At 41.2% G+C, this 17,895-nt stretch overlaps 1 protein-coding gene and 1 long non-coding RNA gene across 2 annotated transcripts in view; one reads left to right on the forward strand and one right to left on the reverse strand.

Annotated features, from left to right (window-relative positions):
• LOC139634287 (dolichyl-diphosphooligosaccharide--protein glycosyltransferase subunit STT3B) overlaps window positions 1-17,895 on the forward strand; it is a 79,504-nt gene that overhangs the window by 46,860 nt on the left and 14,749 nt on the right. Inside the window, exons 4-8 of the mRNA XM_071500650.1 lie at window positions 2,778-2,843; window positions 9,361-9,460; window positions 11,004-11,102; window positions 13,253-13,399; window positions 17,367-17,415. Coding sequence (XP_071356751.1) covers window positions 2,778-2,843; window positions 9,361-9,460; window positions 11,004-11,102; window positions 13,253-13,399; window positions 17,367-17,415 — 461 coding nt within the window. The remainder of the gene's footprint in view (window positions 1-2,777; window positions 2,844-9,360; window positions 9,461-11,003; window positions 11,103-13,252; window positions 13,400-17,366; window positions 17,416-17,895) is intronic.
• On the reverse strand, window positions 1,631-10,958 carry LOC139634290 (uncharacterized). Its single transcript, XR_011693939.1, has 3 exons — window positions 10,419-10,958; window positions 10,181-10,321; window positions 1,631-10,038 (listed from the first exon to the last, which is right to left on the reverse strand). It is a non-coding gene; the product is annotated as an uncharacterized lncRNA (long non-coding RNA).

Raw genomic sequence — 17,895 nt, forward strand, 5'->3', positions numbered from 1 at the left:
CATTTACCCACATTTGTCTCTGTGTTTTCCTTTCCTCCTCTCTGTCTTTTCTCCATCTCATCTCTCTTTAATTGTCTTTGTCTTCCTTTGTCCCTGCCATTGTTTTACTCTTGCTTTGTTCTGCCTTCTACTCCTTCTTTCTTCTCTTCTTCCCTCTAGTTCATCCCGCCTTGGTGTCTCCTTCCTGTATCTCATTATTGTGCGTTCATTTCTTCCGCTCTCTTACTCGTCTCTTTACACCCATCCTCTCCTCCACATGGCAAAATCGCACAGAGCCGTTCTCTCAAGTCTCAGCCCAATCTTCATTATCCGACTCTTTCATTTTATCCGCTAATAACCCATTCAACTCCAGTTGCTTAATCTGTGTTTACCCCCCCCCCCCCAACACACACTTGGACATACTCCCATAATCTATAATTGAATCCTCTCAAACCCAGGAGAGCTGCTCTTTTTAACACTATAGCTCTTCGTAACATGAACACACACACACACACACACACACACACACACACACACACACACACACACACACACACACACACACACACACACACACACACACACACACACACACACACACACACACACACAGTGACACTGCCTCCCTCCTCTGCTCTAACCCCATGCGCCATGCCTACACTGTTGTAACAGTAATTCCACTTTCTCCCGACTCACATTTAATTAGCTGGACTGGTATCACACTGTGTGACTTCTGTGTCTTCACAAAAGGCGTGGCGGCTGCGAGGGTCATTGGCAGAGGAGGTTGAGGCACCAGTTGCTTGTACATGCACTGAATAGACAATGCAGGGCTGTATGCTCCAGGCCCAGCTTCAGTGTGAATATTGACAGTAACTGTTGTCCTACTATTCTGTCATCATGCTTATTTTTACTCAAGGGGAAAGTGTTTTGGTGACTGTGCCTTTGAGAATGTCCACTCAGTTGCCAGTTTACTCCTAACTAAAACTAATGTAGTCTAATACAACATCCCAGCAATAAATCCTAATGTTCAGTTTTTGATGCCTCTGCGCCGGCGACAGTCAGGACGTTATGTTTTCAGGTTGTCTTTCATTCCATCCATCCCATTTTCGTGAAAGCAATAACTCAGTAACACCTTTAGGGAATCCCTTCAAATTTGGCACAAACGGCGTGCGCCACTTGAACTCAAGGATGAGCTGATCAGATTCTAATGGGCAAGAGTGAAAGTCCAAGGTCACTGTGACCTAATATGTTAGCGTGATATGTCAATGAGCACCTCCCAAACAGTTTCGCCAAAAACTGAACATTATAACATTCATGAAGGAGGATTTATTGCATTTTGTTTTATTAGGGTGATACTCCCCAAGTTAGACCGTCAAAGACAGAATTACCTTTAACGTGACATCACAGGAGCCCATTTGAATAGCTTTTGGCTTCTGTCGTAAAGTCAACTTTTGCATTCGATTTGACTGACTTGAACAAATGATCTGTCAGATTAGTGTCCGTCCAGACTGGACTGGACGAAGGGTATAGTGAGTGAGTTGAGTAACTCACTCACCCTGTAAAGTGCCTTGAGATAATGTATATTATGATTTGGCGCTATACAAATAAAATTGAATTGAATTGAATTGAATTAACACGGGGTAACTACGAGTTATAATCATTACTGCAGTGTGTGGTGAAAAATCATCCATATGTGCTCTGGACAGGATTAAACTGAATGACCAGCACATGTAATATTAAAATCATTCCCTCTGTCCTAGAGAAATAAATCTCATCTGAATGGGGCTTTACTGCTCTTACCCAAACCCAAACAGAGCAACAAAAATGCCCTGTCCTTTTTCCACAAACACAAGTTCCACCTTCTTATAGGATGGAATGATAATCAGGTCATCACATGACCTACTTCCTGCAGCCAACCTCAACACTCGGGGAGAGCTCTGCTTGAGGACGGTTTATTTTTGTGTCGAGGCGTTTCTGCATGTATCTACTATATGAAGCAGTGTGGTTGAGCATGAGGGAATTTCTTCAAATTTCTTACACAAATGATTGAATTTTGGTGGTCAAAGGTCATAGGTCAAGGTCACTGTGACCACACAAAACACATTTTTGGCTATGACTCAAAAATGTACACACTAATTAACTGGACTGGGTGGTGGAGACATACAACCGCAAGGCGGTAATTATGGTTATTGTCTGAGTGTGTTTTTAAATGTTAATGTGTACACTTGCCTGCTTTATTGGCCTGTGGCTGGGAAGGAGAGCCTGTTTACAAGATTTTGCCGGTGGTCTAGTCTAAACCGGTCTCCTCTCATCCTCCCTCTCACCACAGCTGGCTGCTACATATCTACTGTAATCATTTAACTGTGATCATTAAACTTATTTTAAAGATGCACCAAATATCTCCTTTTACAAGTCTACAAGTTGGTTTTGCACATTTTCTTTTTACATTATAGTTTGAACACACACGTCTTAACTTATTCTTAAATCCAGTGAATCCCAGTGTAAACAAAGTTTTTATTGGGACTATCATGTTTCACTAGCAGGGAACCATAAAACAAATAGTGAACCTTTAGTGGACAAAAAAGGCTGCACTCTGCCCTGATTTTATCCCAGATTTTTTAAAACTGAAGGAGAACATCATGTCATCATCGCAGAAAATGTGCAGTCTGTGGTGCTTTAGTTTCTAGGGTCCCTGAAGCTCAAACTGTGAGTCCACATGTCTTATTTGATATTGAAACATACATGGGCAACATATTAGTTTGACTGTCATTTACTAGCTCTCTCTTTCTCTCTTGTAGGTGAAATCAGTGAAGACAGGCTCAGTATTCTGGACTATTGGCTGCTGTCTCTCCTATTTCTACATGGTAAGAATAGTTGACACACAAACACACTGTAAACATACTGGGTACTTACTGATTTGACTTGATATCATCCCTTTTTACTCAACTGGAATTAGAATATAAATTCCCCTCTGCCATCCTTCAAGCTAATGCGAAATGTTTTGTGATTTTATATTTTTATTCCTTCATATGTAATCTATTTAATGAAACTCATTTTCAAATTCTTTTAACTTGTGTAGTCAGCTTTTAGACACTTCTGTCATGTATTTGATCTGAATGTATGATGTTTATTTTCTTTGCTTCTCTTTCACTGATGAGCAACCAGTTGCTCTTTAGGGACAAATTATGTGATTCATTCATTGATTAAGATCTCCCGAGTAGCGTAAAATTAGTCCGTGACATGAAAAATAATCTGCGACTGTTTTGATGATCAGTTTAACTGTTGGAAGTCATTTTTCAAGCACAAATGCCAAACATCACCTAGTTCCAGTTTCTCATTTGTGAGGATTTTCTGATCTGTTCTATTCTATTGAACCGTAAACTAAATATCTTGATGTTTTGGGCTGTTAGTCGAATGAAACAAAACATTTAAAGATGTCACCTGTCTCCTAGGTATTGCAATAGGCTTTTTCTGACAGACCAAACAATTAATTGAGGAAAAAGGAAACAGATGAATTGATAATGAATGTAATGGTTTGTTGCAGCCCCAGCATGATTTATTTTTTATCAATTCTGTGTCTGATTCAGCCTATTGACTGTTGCTCTTGACAAATCCTTTTACCATTTCTTGTCCTGTTATTTATTTGATTATTTGATATGATGCATGGCTGTCACAAACAATCACTTTTCATAGGCAACAATGGATTTCATGATTCTTTTTAGTTAAAATGTAAAAAAGAAGACGCACAGAAGGTTAAAACTTTGCCTGTGGGTATTAAATGGAATTGACACATGTTTCTCAACAGATCCCACTTTGTGTGTCTGTGGTGCTAGTTCCAATTCAGAACTAGTTCTCAATAATAAACCCTGCTGGTGGAGTGACTGTCCTCGGTCCAGCATGGACATCATACCAGTGCATGGAGCAGTTTAGCCAGTGGTTTCTGCATTATTTATGAATGCACGCACAAGCTCATCGGGGGGTTGATGAGATAAAAAGGCCATCCAGGCACACTGCCTCAGCGGCAGATTGTTTGCATGTGTGTGTGGGAGTGGGAGTGCCCATGAAAAAGCTCCAGGCTCTTCCCCGTTCCAGGCTAAATCTCTATGGCCAGCAGTGAGATAGATGTCAAATGAAACAGATTACGGAAATACAGCTTCATCAATCACACTGGGCCACATCCGGGGGGGGGGAAGAGTGGATTGCAGAGACAAGAGCAGGGGGTGAGAGAGGAGCTATGGAAAGATGAATAGAATAGGAGACGAAACATAGTGGAGACAAAGGAATAGAGACAGCTGTGGACAGATAAGGGGAGAGAAGGATAGAGGGGACAAAGATGGAGAGAAATGAAGAGTGATAAGACAGAAGTGTAACTTCTGCCCTATCTTAGTCAGAAGCAATGAGAACATGATTTTTCACTCTTCCTTCTCCTCATTACTACTTTCTCTCCTTCATACCCTCTCTCCCCCTCTTCCTCTGCACTGTTTCTGCAGCCCACCCACTGCTGCAGATGAGTCTTCTAGCAGGGAGTAACAAACTAGGCTTGTATGTCACCATGAACACCACCAGCCTCCTAATCCCACTGTCTCACTTTGGTCCTGCACACAAAGTGCTGCATAAACTTGTCGATCCACCCTACTGTTTTTTTTATACCACCCCATCACCTTACGCTGTCAGTTTAAGCAGCATACAGCCAAGGCTCCGTTTTCCCATGGGGCTTAATCAAATGTGACACTCGTAAGGCAGATATGAAGACAGAGAGGGAGAGATCCCTGCCTGGATATTGGCATAATCAGAGGAGAGAGGACAGAGAAGGACGAGATTAAGAAGAGGATGAGAGCAGTAGGACCCACTGATGGACAGGAGCCACAGGAACCAGTCAGGGAGCTGTGCAATATCCTCCTTTCATCCCTCCAGGCGTGAGCATAAAGAGGGTGAGGGTGGAGAGAGGGGAAAAAAAACACAGGACAGAACAAAAGCAGATGCATGGATCAACTGCACTGCGCTGTTCATTCCCATAGCTTTGTCTCAGTCTTCTCTCTAAACTAGCACAGCAACCTGCGCCAGATTAAATGCTGTGGACACAAGACTACTCAGGTGATTGTTTTGAAGATGTCACTTGCTAATTGCGTGACCCTGCAGATGGCAATGACCTATTAGTCAGTCCACCACTGGCGCCCAGACTGAAATATCTCAACAAATATCAAATTATTTTTCTACTAGTAACGCCAGCAGCGGGTTGGAGTTTTCACTTATCCTGTTAAGTATCGCAACATCTGCTAAATGGATTGGCACAAAATTTTGCACAGTCATAGTTCCAACCTCTGAAAATCTTACTGACTTTGGAAATCTTCTACTTTCCCTGTAGCACCATAATGAGATTTTGTGAGATTTGTGTGTTTTTTGTGTCATATGTCATCAATTATTGGATGGATTGTGATGAAAGTTGGTACAGATATTCATGACCCCCCCCCCCCCCCCCCAGATAAATTGTAATAACTGTGGTCATCCCTTAATTTTTCATTTAGCAGTGCCATTAAAATTTCAGTTTGCCCAGTACTTTATTTTATGATCAAATACCTACAAAGCTAATGTCATACCCATCCTCAGCCTCAGCTGTACTTTGTGTAGCACATATTGATAAATATCAGCATGCTAATGCACTGAACTATAATGGGGAACATGGGTAGCATTATGCCTGCTTAATATCAGCATGTTAACATTGTCATTATGCGCATGTTAGAATGCTGACATTAGCATTTAGCTCAAAGCAATCCCTCACAGAGCTATTAACATGGCTTTGGACTCAAAGGCTTGTTTAATTATAAGCAAGTGATAACATTCCAGCTCATAACTAGAGAAGGTTATTAATGTTGGTAGAGTAAAAGCCAGCAGGAGTGGCCTTTACACAAGGTTTAGCCCTGGAGCAATCAGCTTCTGACTCATATGCAGGCATGCTCACTAATATTAGTACTAGCCTGCAACCCAACAGGGTGATCTAGATTCACAGAAAGTGTGTTGCAGTTGCAACCCTTCTGTTGACCCTTGATCATTAAGTCATCTTAAAGTCTTTTTAATTAACCAGAAAGTCACTGTTAGTATTGGAGAGGCTGCATTTAATGAAGAGGCACACACACAAACAGAATATTCATTTTCATTTTCACAAATAGAAGAGCAGAATGCCCAACAAGAGCAGATAGGCTGGAAACACTTGCGCACACACACAAACATATATACGCACACATGCAACAGTAAACCCTTTCTCCCTGCTGCACGCTGTGTTCTCTATACACTCGAGAGTGGCCCCGTGGTCATCAGATAAGCCCGGTATGAAATGCAGAGAGCGATAACGGCTCTGACTTTGCTCCAAACATTTTCTGATTCCTGCCCTCAGCTGTTAGCCTGTGGCTCGAGCTGAGGGCTGGCTGTTAGAACCATAATTTCAAATACAACTTGTTCGTGCACACACACACACACACTCGTACAAATACACACTCACACAACTTTGGTTTTTGTCATGGGCATTCATCTTTGCATGCTCTTCTAATGTGACCAGATGGCCAGTTTCTCCCAGTGTTTTGTCCTCCAGCTGATCGTGTGCTCTGCTGGCAAGAGAGGAGAGGTAAATCTGCAATCAGGGTGCATTGAAGAGTTTGCTCCTGCTATTTTTGTGTCATACTGGAATTACAGTGTTAACCAGTTTCTGACTTGTGAATTTTGTTAAGGCTAATATCTAAATGGTAGTTAAATTGAGAATCTTTAGCCATGCTGGTGCCATGGCCCTGGGGATGGCAGTGTTGGTTGATCTGATGCCCCACTACTCTGGTCCAGACTGGAGTATTTCTATTAGATGGATTGCAATGAAGTTTTTTACAGACACTTATTGTCCCCAAAGGATTAAATCTAAAGACTTTGGCGGTTCCCTGACTTTTCCTCTAGCACCACTGGCACGTCATGACAAACTGTATCTTATACAATAGAAATACAATAGTGGATAACTAGTCATTTAAACGACATTAGTGGTAATCTCCATTTTGAGTTGTTTGGCTGCGCTGAACATTTGTAAATAGCAACCAAGAGGAATTTTTCCATCAGTGTTTTTCATCCCACTGCCATGGCATTGAGTCTCCCTGGCTTTTGCCAAGTTAAGTATCCAAAGGGGAAAAACAAGCCTTAAAAATAAAGTTGTGTAACTTTGAGTCTCTGAGTCAATAACGAACCTCGCTGATATCAGGGAGTCTAACTAAGAGGGATCGATATTTTCAAAAGGCTTTTTTATTAGTTTTACCTTGAGGAAAACTGTTGTGGTTGGCATATTTTTTTTTTATGACTAACACAGTTTCTGAAGCACTCCTCCATACTTGTGTTCTTACTCATGTTGTCCGTTCTCTGTTTTCCTAACCATGTCGTGCGTGCTTACAAGACACAAAAATTAACATACAGTATGTTACATTTAGTCAAACTGTGCAGCCTGTAATCTCCGTCAGTGTTTCAAGTGTTATGTTTTCAATTAGTTCCCAGGCAGTCGACAACAGAGACTCGATCAGCTGCCCCTGTGTCTTAAATTGAAGTCATCTCTGGTATTCATTCGAGTTATGGTTCACATGCTACTAATTGACTGTCACCATCTGCGAGAACAGATGCAAGTGACTGCCAAAAGATAATTGTACCTAACCATTCAGCAAGGAACTTATTTAGGAGTTTTTCTTTCACCCCCTGCTTTAATGTAGCATATTAATGTTTTTATCAATTAGACATGATGTTCTTGTTTTTCTTGTGATTGCATAAGTGTAATGAATGCTCTTTTCATCATATTCGGGAGGTGCGATGAGGCCCTTTGACGAGCTGTGGCGAATAAAGGATCAAACAATTTGTGTACATGCAATCCTTTTCTCTGTTTAATTCATTTTTCTTCTCTGCTGTTTCTATTTCTTTTTAACTTTGCAGCGCTTAAAATCTCTTTTCTCTTTTGTTCTGTCTTGCTCTGTTTCTGAACTCTCTTGCTTTCTCTTTATTCGTTTACTCTTTCTCCATGCTTTTGTGACTTCCATTCTAGTGCTCTCACTGTTTCCATTTGTCCTTTGCCGTAGTGAATTACAGACTATTGAAATTTTGTTGGTGATGTTTTTGTGGAGTCACTTTATAGCCCCCACATCCACCACTATGATACTCAGTGGACCTCAAAAGCAGTTGAGCAATAATTTTAGTGGAGCTTTTAAAGTTATTGGTTCATCTCATATTTTACATCTAACATGTAAAGTATGATTGCCTAGTTTTTATGGATTCTATATACGTCACTTTTTTTTATAGCTGGGTGCTTGTGTCTGATAGTGAGGAGGCAGTGAGAAGTCTTTAAATCCTTTCTTGAATGATTCTAGTCAAGGTATTGAAGGGGATTTTGTGCAGGGTTTCATGTAAGAAAGGCAGCATGTGTATATGGCTCAGTTTACTTCTGGGTTAGTTCAAATTGTGTTTGAAAATCAAGTTCATATGATAGTCACATATTGCACAAATTAGTTTTTTTGCTGTATATTAGAGCTATAGCGATTAGTCAAACTAGTTAACCAGCCAATTGACAAAAAATGTATTACCTATTTTGGTAATCGATTAATCATCTCAAATTTTAATAAAAATGTGAAACGTTTGATCTCAAATTTGAGGATTTGCTGCTTTCTCACTGTTGGTCAGACAAGACTATTACTTTGGGCTCTGAGACGTTGTAGTTGTAAGTGTTCCTTTATGAGCCTAGAACTGTCTTCTACTTCTGCTTACATATTCACTCGGACATATTGTCTGCCATGCTTCGTCTTACTGTTCTTATTGCAACAGTCCTGTTTCCTTTTTTTCATACGATATGCTTTTCTTCCTCATAATCGTAGCTGTGGCTCTCTGGGTGCGGCATGCGTCTTCTCCATTTCTGCATCAGTAAATCTGTGATTGACCTCGTGGTGTGTTGAAGAAAGCCATGAATGCGCATTTATCCAAGTTACATACACCTGGCTTCACCTAGTCGCACCTCCTCATCCTGGCACGACATATAAAGCCAGGGTGCACTGACTAGACAGGCTTTGCTTTTTCTGCTCTGTGAATTCTGCTTTTGTGAGATGCAGTGGGCTCACAATGCCGTGTGTCTCAACTGTACTTGATTTTGATTAGCTGCCTTCACTGAGGCATATCTGACACATTTCCTGCAAAGCTAATGTGAAGAATATTAACAGGACAGCCTCCACTCAGCAGGAGTAGCTCATTTGTTACAGAACAACAAATTGAAGAATCATTGATCATATGTGACCTTTCAGCTCTTTGTAAATGAAGAAGAATGTCCACAGTATTTACTGACAGTGACAGTGTTTACTGACGTGTGTGTGTGTGTGTGTTTTCTAGGTGTCAGCGTGGGGAGGCTATGTGTTTATTATCAACCTGATTCCTCTGCATGTGTTTGTGCTGCTGCTGATGCAACGCTACAGCAGGAGAGTATACATTGGTAAGGTGCACACACACACGCGCACACACACACGCACAAGTACAAGCAATTAAACCAACAATTTTCAGTGTGTGACGTGATGTTTAAAACTCCCCCACATACAGTACCTGAAATGAAAAATGTGTTTTCAGCTCTCCTCCCATTAGAATAGAAATGTATGCAGTAAACAGACAAAATGCTCCTCGCTCTCCATGTGACTCCCAAAACTCTTCCCCAAGCATTTGACCCTGAAACGAGCTCAAATGCCCAGTCACGCCTGTGCTCATCTCTCACCTCCATAAGCATTCCATCATCAGCAGTGCAGACATCCACACACCCACACACACCACTTAACAGTAAATGCAGGCACCTGTTACCTTATCCTTGTTTTTTTTTTTTTTTTTTTTTTGAGACTACGAGAGGCAGAGTGCTGGTGAAGAGGATAGGCTTGTTACTCCACAGAGCGCCCCAGCTTCACAGAGCACGTGGCAGCTCTGCTGCATTATCCGTTGGCTCAGAAAACTCGAGCTCAATCCTTCAGACCCTTCACCATCCACACATCCGTCGTCAGCTTAGCCCTGAGCTCACGGCAGGCACTCCTGTTGTGGTCAAGATAAATGATACCATGTCAAGTATCATTTACATATGATTATATGTTGCATTCAGTGTAACTGCAGAGCAGTCTTTGAGAGCTTTGAAAATGAATTACGGCCTCTCCACAGTGAGAAGGCTTTTACCTACCTCTGCTCTATCTCCAAACGGCTCTTCTATGATGACCACTAGGCGACACAGAGCTGTTAGATGAAGTGGAAAATTTCCTTCCGCCTTCAGTGTTCCTCAAGGATCGCTGCAGCCTGAGCATCATCCAGCAACATCTTGCACCTTTTCAGTAGCAAACAAGAGGTGGAGAAATATATTTGTAGACATATTCTGTTGACAGAAAAGACATTACGTCTTCAGGTACTTCTATACCCGTCACCTTCCTTTCTCTCTTTATCTTCCACCTCTTTTTTTCAGAGCCAGGTGTCTCTCAGTCACAATGCAGGAACATACAAAAGGAAAAAGAAAATCCTGGTTTAATAAAAATGCCTCGGAGTCTGTGTTCCCCCACAATTCCTCTTTCTGTCTTGAGTCAATAGCAGACGTGTGAGAAAGAGATCGCTGAGGGCGGTCACAACTACTTCAAAAACGAAGCACACTCTTCAGGAAGAGTATGAAATCTTAATTAAGCTGGTGCGTCTGCGAATCAGTTCCCCCAGCTACAAAGGTGGGAGTTGCGCTCTTCTCAGCACCGTCGTCTCACTCCAGGCCTCCCTGCCACACTGCGCCGAGCCAGCTCCCATTTTCTCAGTAAATGACATTGGATTAGGTATTTTGTATTTACTCCCTCTGAGGTGCAACAGTGAAAATCAATAGAGTTTAAATACCACTATTGAGGCTGATTTCCCAACGTGGGACCCAAAGTCGAGTGGTGGAAAAGAACAGAAGGTTTTCAGTGGTGCAATAGTTTGTTTTGATTGTTTGATTTCTTATCTGGATTGGTTTGTCTGTCGTCTCTTCACAGCATACAGCACCTTCTACATTGTGGGTCTCGTACTGTCGATGCAGGTCCCTTTCGTCGGGTTCCAGCCAATCAGGACCAGCGAGCACATGGCTGCTGCCGGTATGTCCCACCCTCTCTACCTCTGGAGTGCCTGGTCCTACAGTCTTCTTGGAAAAACCCTTCTAGAAAATTTCAACATGAAGTTCATCATAATTGCAGATAAGATTCAGCAATCCTTAGAAAATGTTGCCACCTGATTTTCCAAGTTATGTCTTTCTGTCACATTTACATGAAAACAGAAGCATATTTCTTGTGCCCAAAGCTGCAACAAGCAGTTGTTTGCTGCTCTATAATGTTTTTATTCTAATGATTATCAAAGATATAGTTTGTATAGTGACAAATGCTCAGAGAGTTATCACTCGACTCTGCGGTTCCCCTCAACTCTGCTGAGCGTTTGTGTCTTTCAGCTTATTGTTTTGGTTTTGCAGCCAACTTTACAGTTTTGGTTGGTTCTCACCACTCTCATCAACCTTGTTTCAGACTGTATGTTACCTGAGCGTAATCATGGATTTGGCAGCAAAGTATCCACATATTTTCCTCAGAGCGTGAATGTGGGAGAGACATTCATCAAATGAATGTTGCTCTATATGTAGTCAATGTCTAAATAGGCCACTGTTTGCTAACACGTTTGCATCAACTTAAACAGATGATAATATGTCAGTGTTGTGTCAGTATGATGAATACCTTCAATTACACTTATATTGTTTGTGTTTGCTTTTCTTATTTGAAGTTGCATAAAGTAACTGAGCACACACACTGTGTGTCTGTGTTTTGTACAAGGAAACACAGGATACAATGCACAGCTTTCATTTCATGTCAACTTCCAACCTGCCAGGACCATGCCAACAAATTTATGCCACAAAACACAGGGGAAACAGTGCTGACAGCAATGGTTCATGTATTAAAGGTGTGACTTTATATAAGCTTTGTTACCCAAAGCACCTTACAGTGCTGAGGATGCACACACGTAAGGATTGCCTGGCGAATCCCCTTGGGCTGACGCTGTTAGTCATGCTCTGTGTGTAGAAGAACACAGGACCTTCCTAGAATACATTTGCCAAATAGAAATAAGTAAGCAGCTTCACATGCCACCCATATGGGTTTAGCACTTTAAGTACTTTTCATTTTTGGCTTGTGGATAGTTTATTAAAGCTTGTTCAGTTTCGCCTCTCAAGAGTGGGCCCATCTGCTGCCTGACAGCATGGAAGGGTGCGCATGTATGTGCACGATTCTTGTGTTCATTTACATCCAGATTGGGAGAGGACTTGGCAGCTTCAGGAAGCTAAGCGGCACCTTTTTTTGAGAATTCTCTTTACACTGCAGCAGACGTACATTGAAGTGTCCCTGTTTTTCTGGGTGTCTACAGCACAAACAGCATTATGAGAAGCTTTGAAGAATGCACAACCAAAAATCATCTCTGCCTCTCTGTTTTTGGCTCCCCTCTCTCTCTATCTCTCGCAGAGCGAGTGTGTTTTTATGTTGCCGGGGTAGCAGCTGCTCAGAACATCTGGAGGTAGCATTCAGGGAGCTCAGTGGGAGACAGGAAGAGAGTGACAGAGCCATGGACCTGTCGGTACCGTTGTGATATCAGCCCCTGAGGCAGGCAGGCAGGCAGGCAGGGTGGCATAGAGTGACAAGCATGTTAGCACCACGATGGCTCTTGAGGAGACAGGTGAGGGCTTAACCTTGGAAATGGGTGAGACCTGCTATGGGCAGTGTGGTGATGGGCGAGCGGAGGAGTAGGAGCGATTTCACACAAGGTTTGTAAAAGGACAGGAGGTGATGAAACAGGGGAACCAGGCCTCTTTTCATTTTTTTTAATATCGAATTCACCATGTAAACAAAGAGAGGCACTGGAGAAAACGGCACTGAGAAAGTGACAGAACAAAGGAACAGAGGAAAGACGTATGACCAAAGGGGCTGCGAAAAGAAAGACAAGGCAAGGGAAGGAGAACGGCTTATTTACACAAATCTGTCTCATGCATTTGAAATATGTTGTCCCGCAGTATTTGTCTTTCACATCTGAATGAACAGCCAAAGGGGCTATCGCAAACTGCTTTGTTGAGAATCCCACCAAACTGACAACGGCACTTCTTAACCAAGAAAAGCCACTTGGTACCCTGCAGGAGGCAGGGCTCCTCAGGTATTCTCCTCAGGTTTCCGTCATATGTTTGCTCATTCTTTTGCTTCTCACTGTGGCTTTTCCTCAGGTGTGTTTGCACTTCTCCAAGCCTATGCCTTCCTGCAGTACCTGAAGGACAGGCTTACAAGACAGGAGTTCCAGACGCTTTTCTTCCTCGGAGTCTCTCTGGCTGCCGGCGTGGTCTTCCTCACAGTCATCTATCTCACATACACAGGTCTGTATGTCCCGCTCACATGGTATCGGCCATGTAATTGTGAACCATTTCATGTAGTGTATTGTGTTTCGTCCTTCAGAGTAAAGTAAATTCACTTAGTTGATTAATTGATTTGTTGATCATCGGAAAATTTATTTGAGCAGTATTAGATTACTTGTTTCAGTCAGTTATTAAGCAAAAATGCCAAATTCAGAAATTAAAGGCAACACACAGCAGACAAAATCATTTTTTCATTTACTGGTCAATTTTGAGACTTTGGGCGATTTTGCTTCCATGATACGTCTTCTTTAAGACTAGTGGAAAGAAAACGTCCAAAATGCACATTTATATTACTGCACTTTGTCTGTTTGTGTCCTAAATTAATCTAAAGTAGCATTCTAACAGAACATACAGGACTGCGATCCTTTTCTGCACCATGTCATTGTAAAGGGCCCTTTCTCATGCATGTTGTTGAATCTGAACATGGTCATTACCTTTGTAGCAGATATTGTCTCAAAGTAGTGGTTTCCAATAAAAATGTGTGGAGTTTTACAATACATAACTTTTTAAAGAGGCTATTTTCTCAAAATGAGTTTTTTCTCATACTCTGAGCCACAAATCAGAAACTTTGGTCGTACTTACAAACACAAAACCCTCCAGTTTTACTTGTGTGTAGAGAGTTGTTCATATATCATTCATAGCTTGATTTATATAACATTTCCTTCCTAAGAACATGGCCAAAAATTTTCTGTTTTACGGAGAAAAAAAATGAGATATCCAAAGTCCCCTCAGTTCTGCAAATATATGCAAATTTGTGCGTTTTTAATTAGATAAGGCCTCATTTGTATATTTGAACATAAGATTTGAGAAAACTTGTTATCCAAAAAACATCCTCATGTAAGTAATCAACTGGGGAGTTAAAATATTTAGCTTACCTTATGGTCTGTAGTGTCTTGCCTTAAGGATTTGCTGCTTGTCTTTGCTCTTTGTCTTGATAAACTGAATAAATTTCCTTATTTTCTGACAGTTTAAATAAATTGATTGAAAAAAATAACCATAAAAATAATCGTTATTTGAGTGTCAGTGTCAGATCATCTTCCAATCATGATGAGTGAATTTTTAAACAAAACTGCTGCCAACAAGAATCTGGTTTGTCCTGGGTTTTTATCCTGGTCTTCTTAATGTAGGATCATGTTCTAAAAAGAGTGTTATGCTCTTCTATTAAAATAGAAGATGGTAATGTCTCCACCCCCATCTGTTTTATTAGCACAATATGTAAGAAATTATCCTGAATTTGACTCAGATTTGCTGGACAAATAGCCGTTTGTGCAAGGATCAGTTGACTGGATTTTGATGGTGATCCAGATCTGGGATTTCAGCCATTTTAGATTGCGTTTTCTTTTTTTAGCCAAAAGTTGGTGTATTAAAACATGATCCTGCAATGGCCTGACCTCCAGTCCTCCCCAATGGGCTGCTAATCAGTTCTTGGTTTGTCAGAAAATTAAACCTGGAAGGCAAATGATAAACAAATATAAACAACTGTAGAAGTTTGAGAGCTGTTGAGCGTTGGTGGATTGTGCTATATTGAGTGCCTTTTTGTGAACTTGTATATATATATTTTTTGGACTGGCCTGGTTGAACCCTGATGTGCACAGCCAGCTGTTTGATCTTTGTCCCTGTTTATGTTTTTCTTCATTATTTTCTGCTCTGCCTGGGTTTGTGGCCACAGTGGAGGCCTCAGGGTTTCAGGGCTTTCATATGTTGCCTCCCTGCTATTGATTCATTTTATTTGTCCCCTGCAGAAGTGTTCAGATTTAGGACGACAAATTCAGCATCTTGACTTGTTTAAAGGACACACATAGCTTACTATCTTAATGTGAAAGCACCAAGAGATTGAGGAGTTAGTGCACTGAAGCACAAATTCTCCCACAGAAACTATTTTTTAAACTCCTTTCCACTGCATCGCACTGGCTGTGCTTCACTTATCTTGTGGTTTATTAGCTCAGACTGCTCCCAAGAAAGCTAATATATTAGTTTATTTTGTAAGAAGGGAGCTGATTTATCCTCTTAGGTAGTGTGTGCACATATTTTCTGCAGTGTGTAACAAGCCTTAATAAAGTATGTGACTGTTTTTACCTGACATCATATATTGGTTTTCTCGCCCTGATCACGGTGGCGTATTATATACTCGCCTTAACAAAAATCTGACATTCTGTCGCTCCACATTATGTAAACACTGCAGCCAGGCCTTTCGCCCAGAGCAAAGAGATGGTGGCACATTACATCTACAGAGGTATTGGCGGCCTTACGTTGGTCGCCTGCCTGCTTCAGAACTGACTGGCCGCTCATGTTGATGCAGACGTCTGGTCTGCTGGGTGTACTGGCTTCAGCTGGATGCCTGGTAAACGTTGTGATCTGTCAGCCATCTGAATGGAGCAGTGGGAGTCAGCGGCTGTTTGGTTATGAGCCAGTTTTTGCAGAAAGTCTTTGCATGCCCTGCTCTCATCTGTCAGAGTTTTTCATCTCATAAAAATCTCTGCAACAGAAGAGCAGCCTGGTGGGTTTCCTCAGTGTCTTGAACACAGAGCCAAGTATTGATTGGTTAAATCAGTGTCATCCTTTAAATCACCTCTCAAAATACCCCCTTCCACTCACTTTTCCTGCTTTTCCACTTCTTTCTCTTGCCTGCTTTGGTTCAGTAAATTCTTATTTTAGAAGTGCTCTATTTCTTTTTGATGGTGAATATGTCATCATCAAGATTAAACACGTGTTTCACAATCTCTTTAAAGGACACGGTACGGCTGTATATGTTGGTGAAAGCACATTACCAGATTTAAAATATGGTGCTGAGGGTTTTGTTTGTGTTGCCTGTGAGTGTGTGACTGGCTGTGAGAGCCCCAAGGCAACAGTTCAGAGCTGAAATGTATTCCAGATCAAAGCTTAACCAACGTAAGACATTTGTATGCGAACATAAAATGCCCTGTGCGGGCTAATTTGCAGCTTAAATGGTTTTAGTTACATTTATAAACAAGTCAATTCCAGTAATTAAGTACCATCAATAGAATACATTTTCAGCATTGACACAGTCTCCTCTGAGGTTTTTATTGGGTTTGAACCACAGCGGGCAGATAGTTCAGCTTCACAGCGTTTCGTCACAGGGCTTCACATGAATGTTCTCAAAGGCCCCGAAAAACCTGTTTTCTCTCTCAAGTTCTTACCATGAAGAACTGCTGTGTGCCTATCAGGTCAGCAACATTTCAGGCAAAATGTGATGTCGGCTGAGGGGTTGTTTGCTGATGTTGCCAGCTCTGTCACACAACTCTGATCAAACACCCAGTGGAAGCAGATTAGCTTTGTTTCTGACTGTTAAAGCCGTCCTCTAATGAAGTAGAGGCTGTTTACAATCAATGGTGGTCACTAAAACACATTGTGGAGATATTTTAAAATTGTGGTTCTTCTTGCTGCTTTTCCAAAACATTACACTATAGAGCTCCTAGTTGTCAAAAACGCCACAGTTTACCCTTTTAAACTCTTTATTAAATAAAAACTAATATGTTTTTCTTTACTTTTTGCATCTTTAGTCATGAATATTTATTGTTGTAGAGAAATACATAAGCTCGAACCCATTTTCAGGGGCTTTGAATAAGTGGATGGAAATGAAATTTCAATTTAGTTTCACAAGGTCAACAGCAAGGCTGTACTGTAGACATTCATTATATTATCCTCAGACAATCTGCTACATGTTTTTCCTGGCCTGTGGGTCAGATAATATTTGATGTTTTATTTATTCAAAGCTGCACAGTTTGCTGTATAAATAATTTCACTATGTTGTAACAAAGGACAGCCAAATGAAAATATTTTAAAGTTGTTTTTAGAATATTTTTCTGGAACTAACCTTTATCTTGCTTGTTTTTACTCCACAGCTCAAGTGTTTGTGCATTAAAAATGGAAAATTTTATATTTCTTCACTGTTGTTTTCTTTCTCTAGGTTACATCGCTCCGTGGAGTGGTCGTTTCTACTCTCTCTGGGACACGGGGTAAGCTTCACTGACCTTCACACTCTCACTGTCAATGGAACACTTGTTCAATCGAATGCATGTGTGTGTCTTCTAAGGCGGCTGTACCCCCCCTCCTCTGCACTATCCCAGAGGGGAAAACAGTACAACACAGGCTCTGTGCTGAACTATTGTCTTACTTCCAAATAGCACCAGGCACCCTGTGTTCTCCAAATGCACTGCAACGTGTTTGGTATTTCAGCACACCCAATCAATTCTCCCACCGTTTGCTGACTGAAGCAGTATGGGCAGTTTTTTTTTTTTTTCTTTCTTTCCTCTGGAGGCTGATACTAATTCCTTAATGTGCTGTGTGTTTTCTTTTCTAGCTGTAATCACAAAGTGCTTAAGAGAGAAACATTTAAAATCTATAGAAATTGCTGTGTAAAAGCACATGATGAATAAAGAGGGAACACACACATCAGAAACCAGCAGCAAAATAAAGGAACACTCCTCATCAGTAAT

This window comes from Trachinotus anak, unplaced genomic scaffold, assembly GCF_046630095.1.
Source record: "Trachinotus anak isolate AG129_WGS33_773 ecotype Australia unplaced genomic scaffold, CSIRO_AGI_Tana_v1 ptg000016l, whole genome shotgun sequence".
NCBI lineage: Eukaryota > Metazoa > Chordata > Actinopteri > Carangiformes > Carangidae > Trachinotus > Trachinotus anak.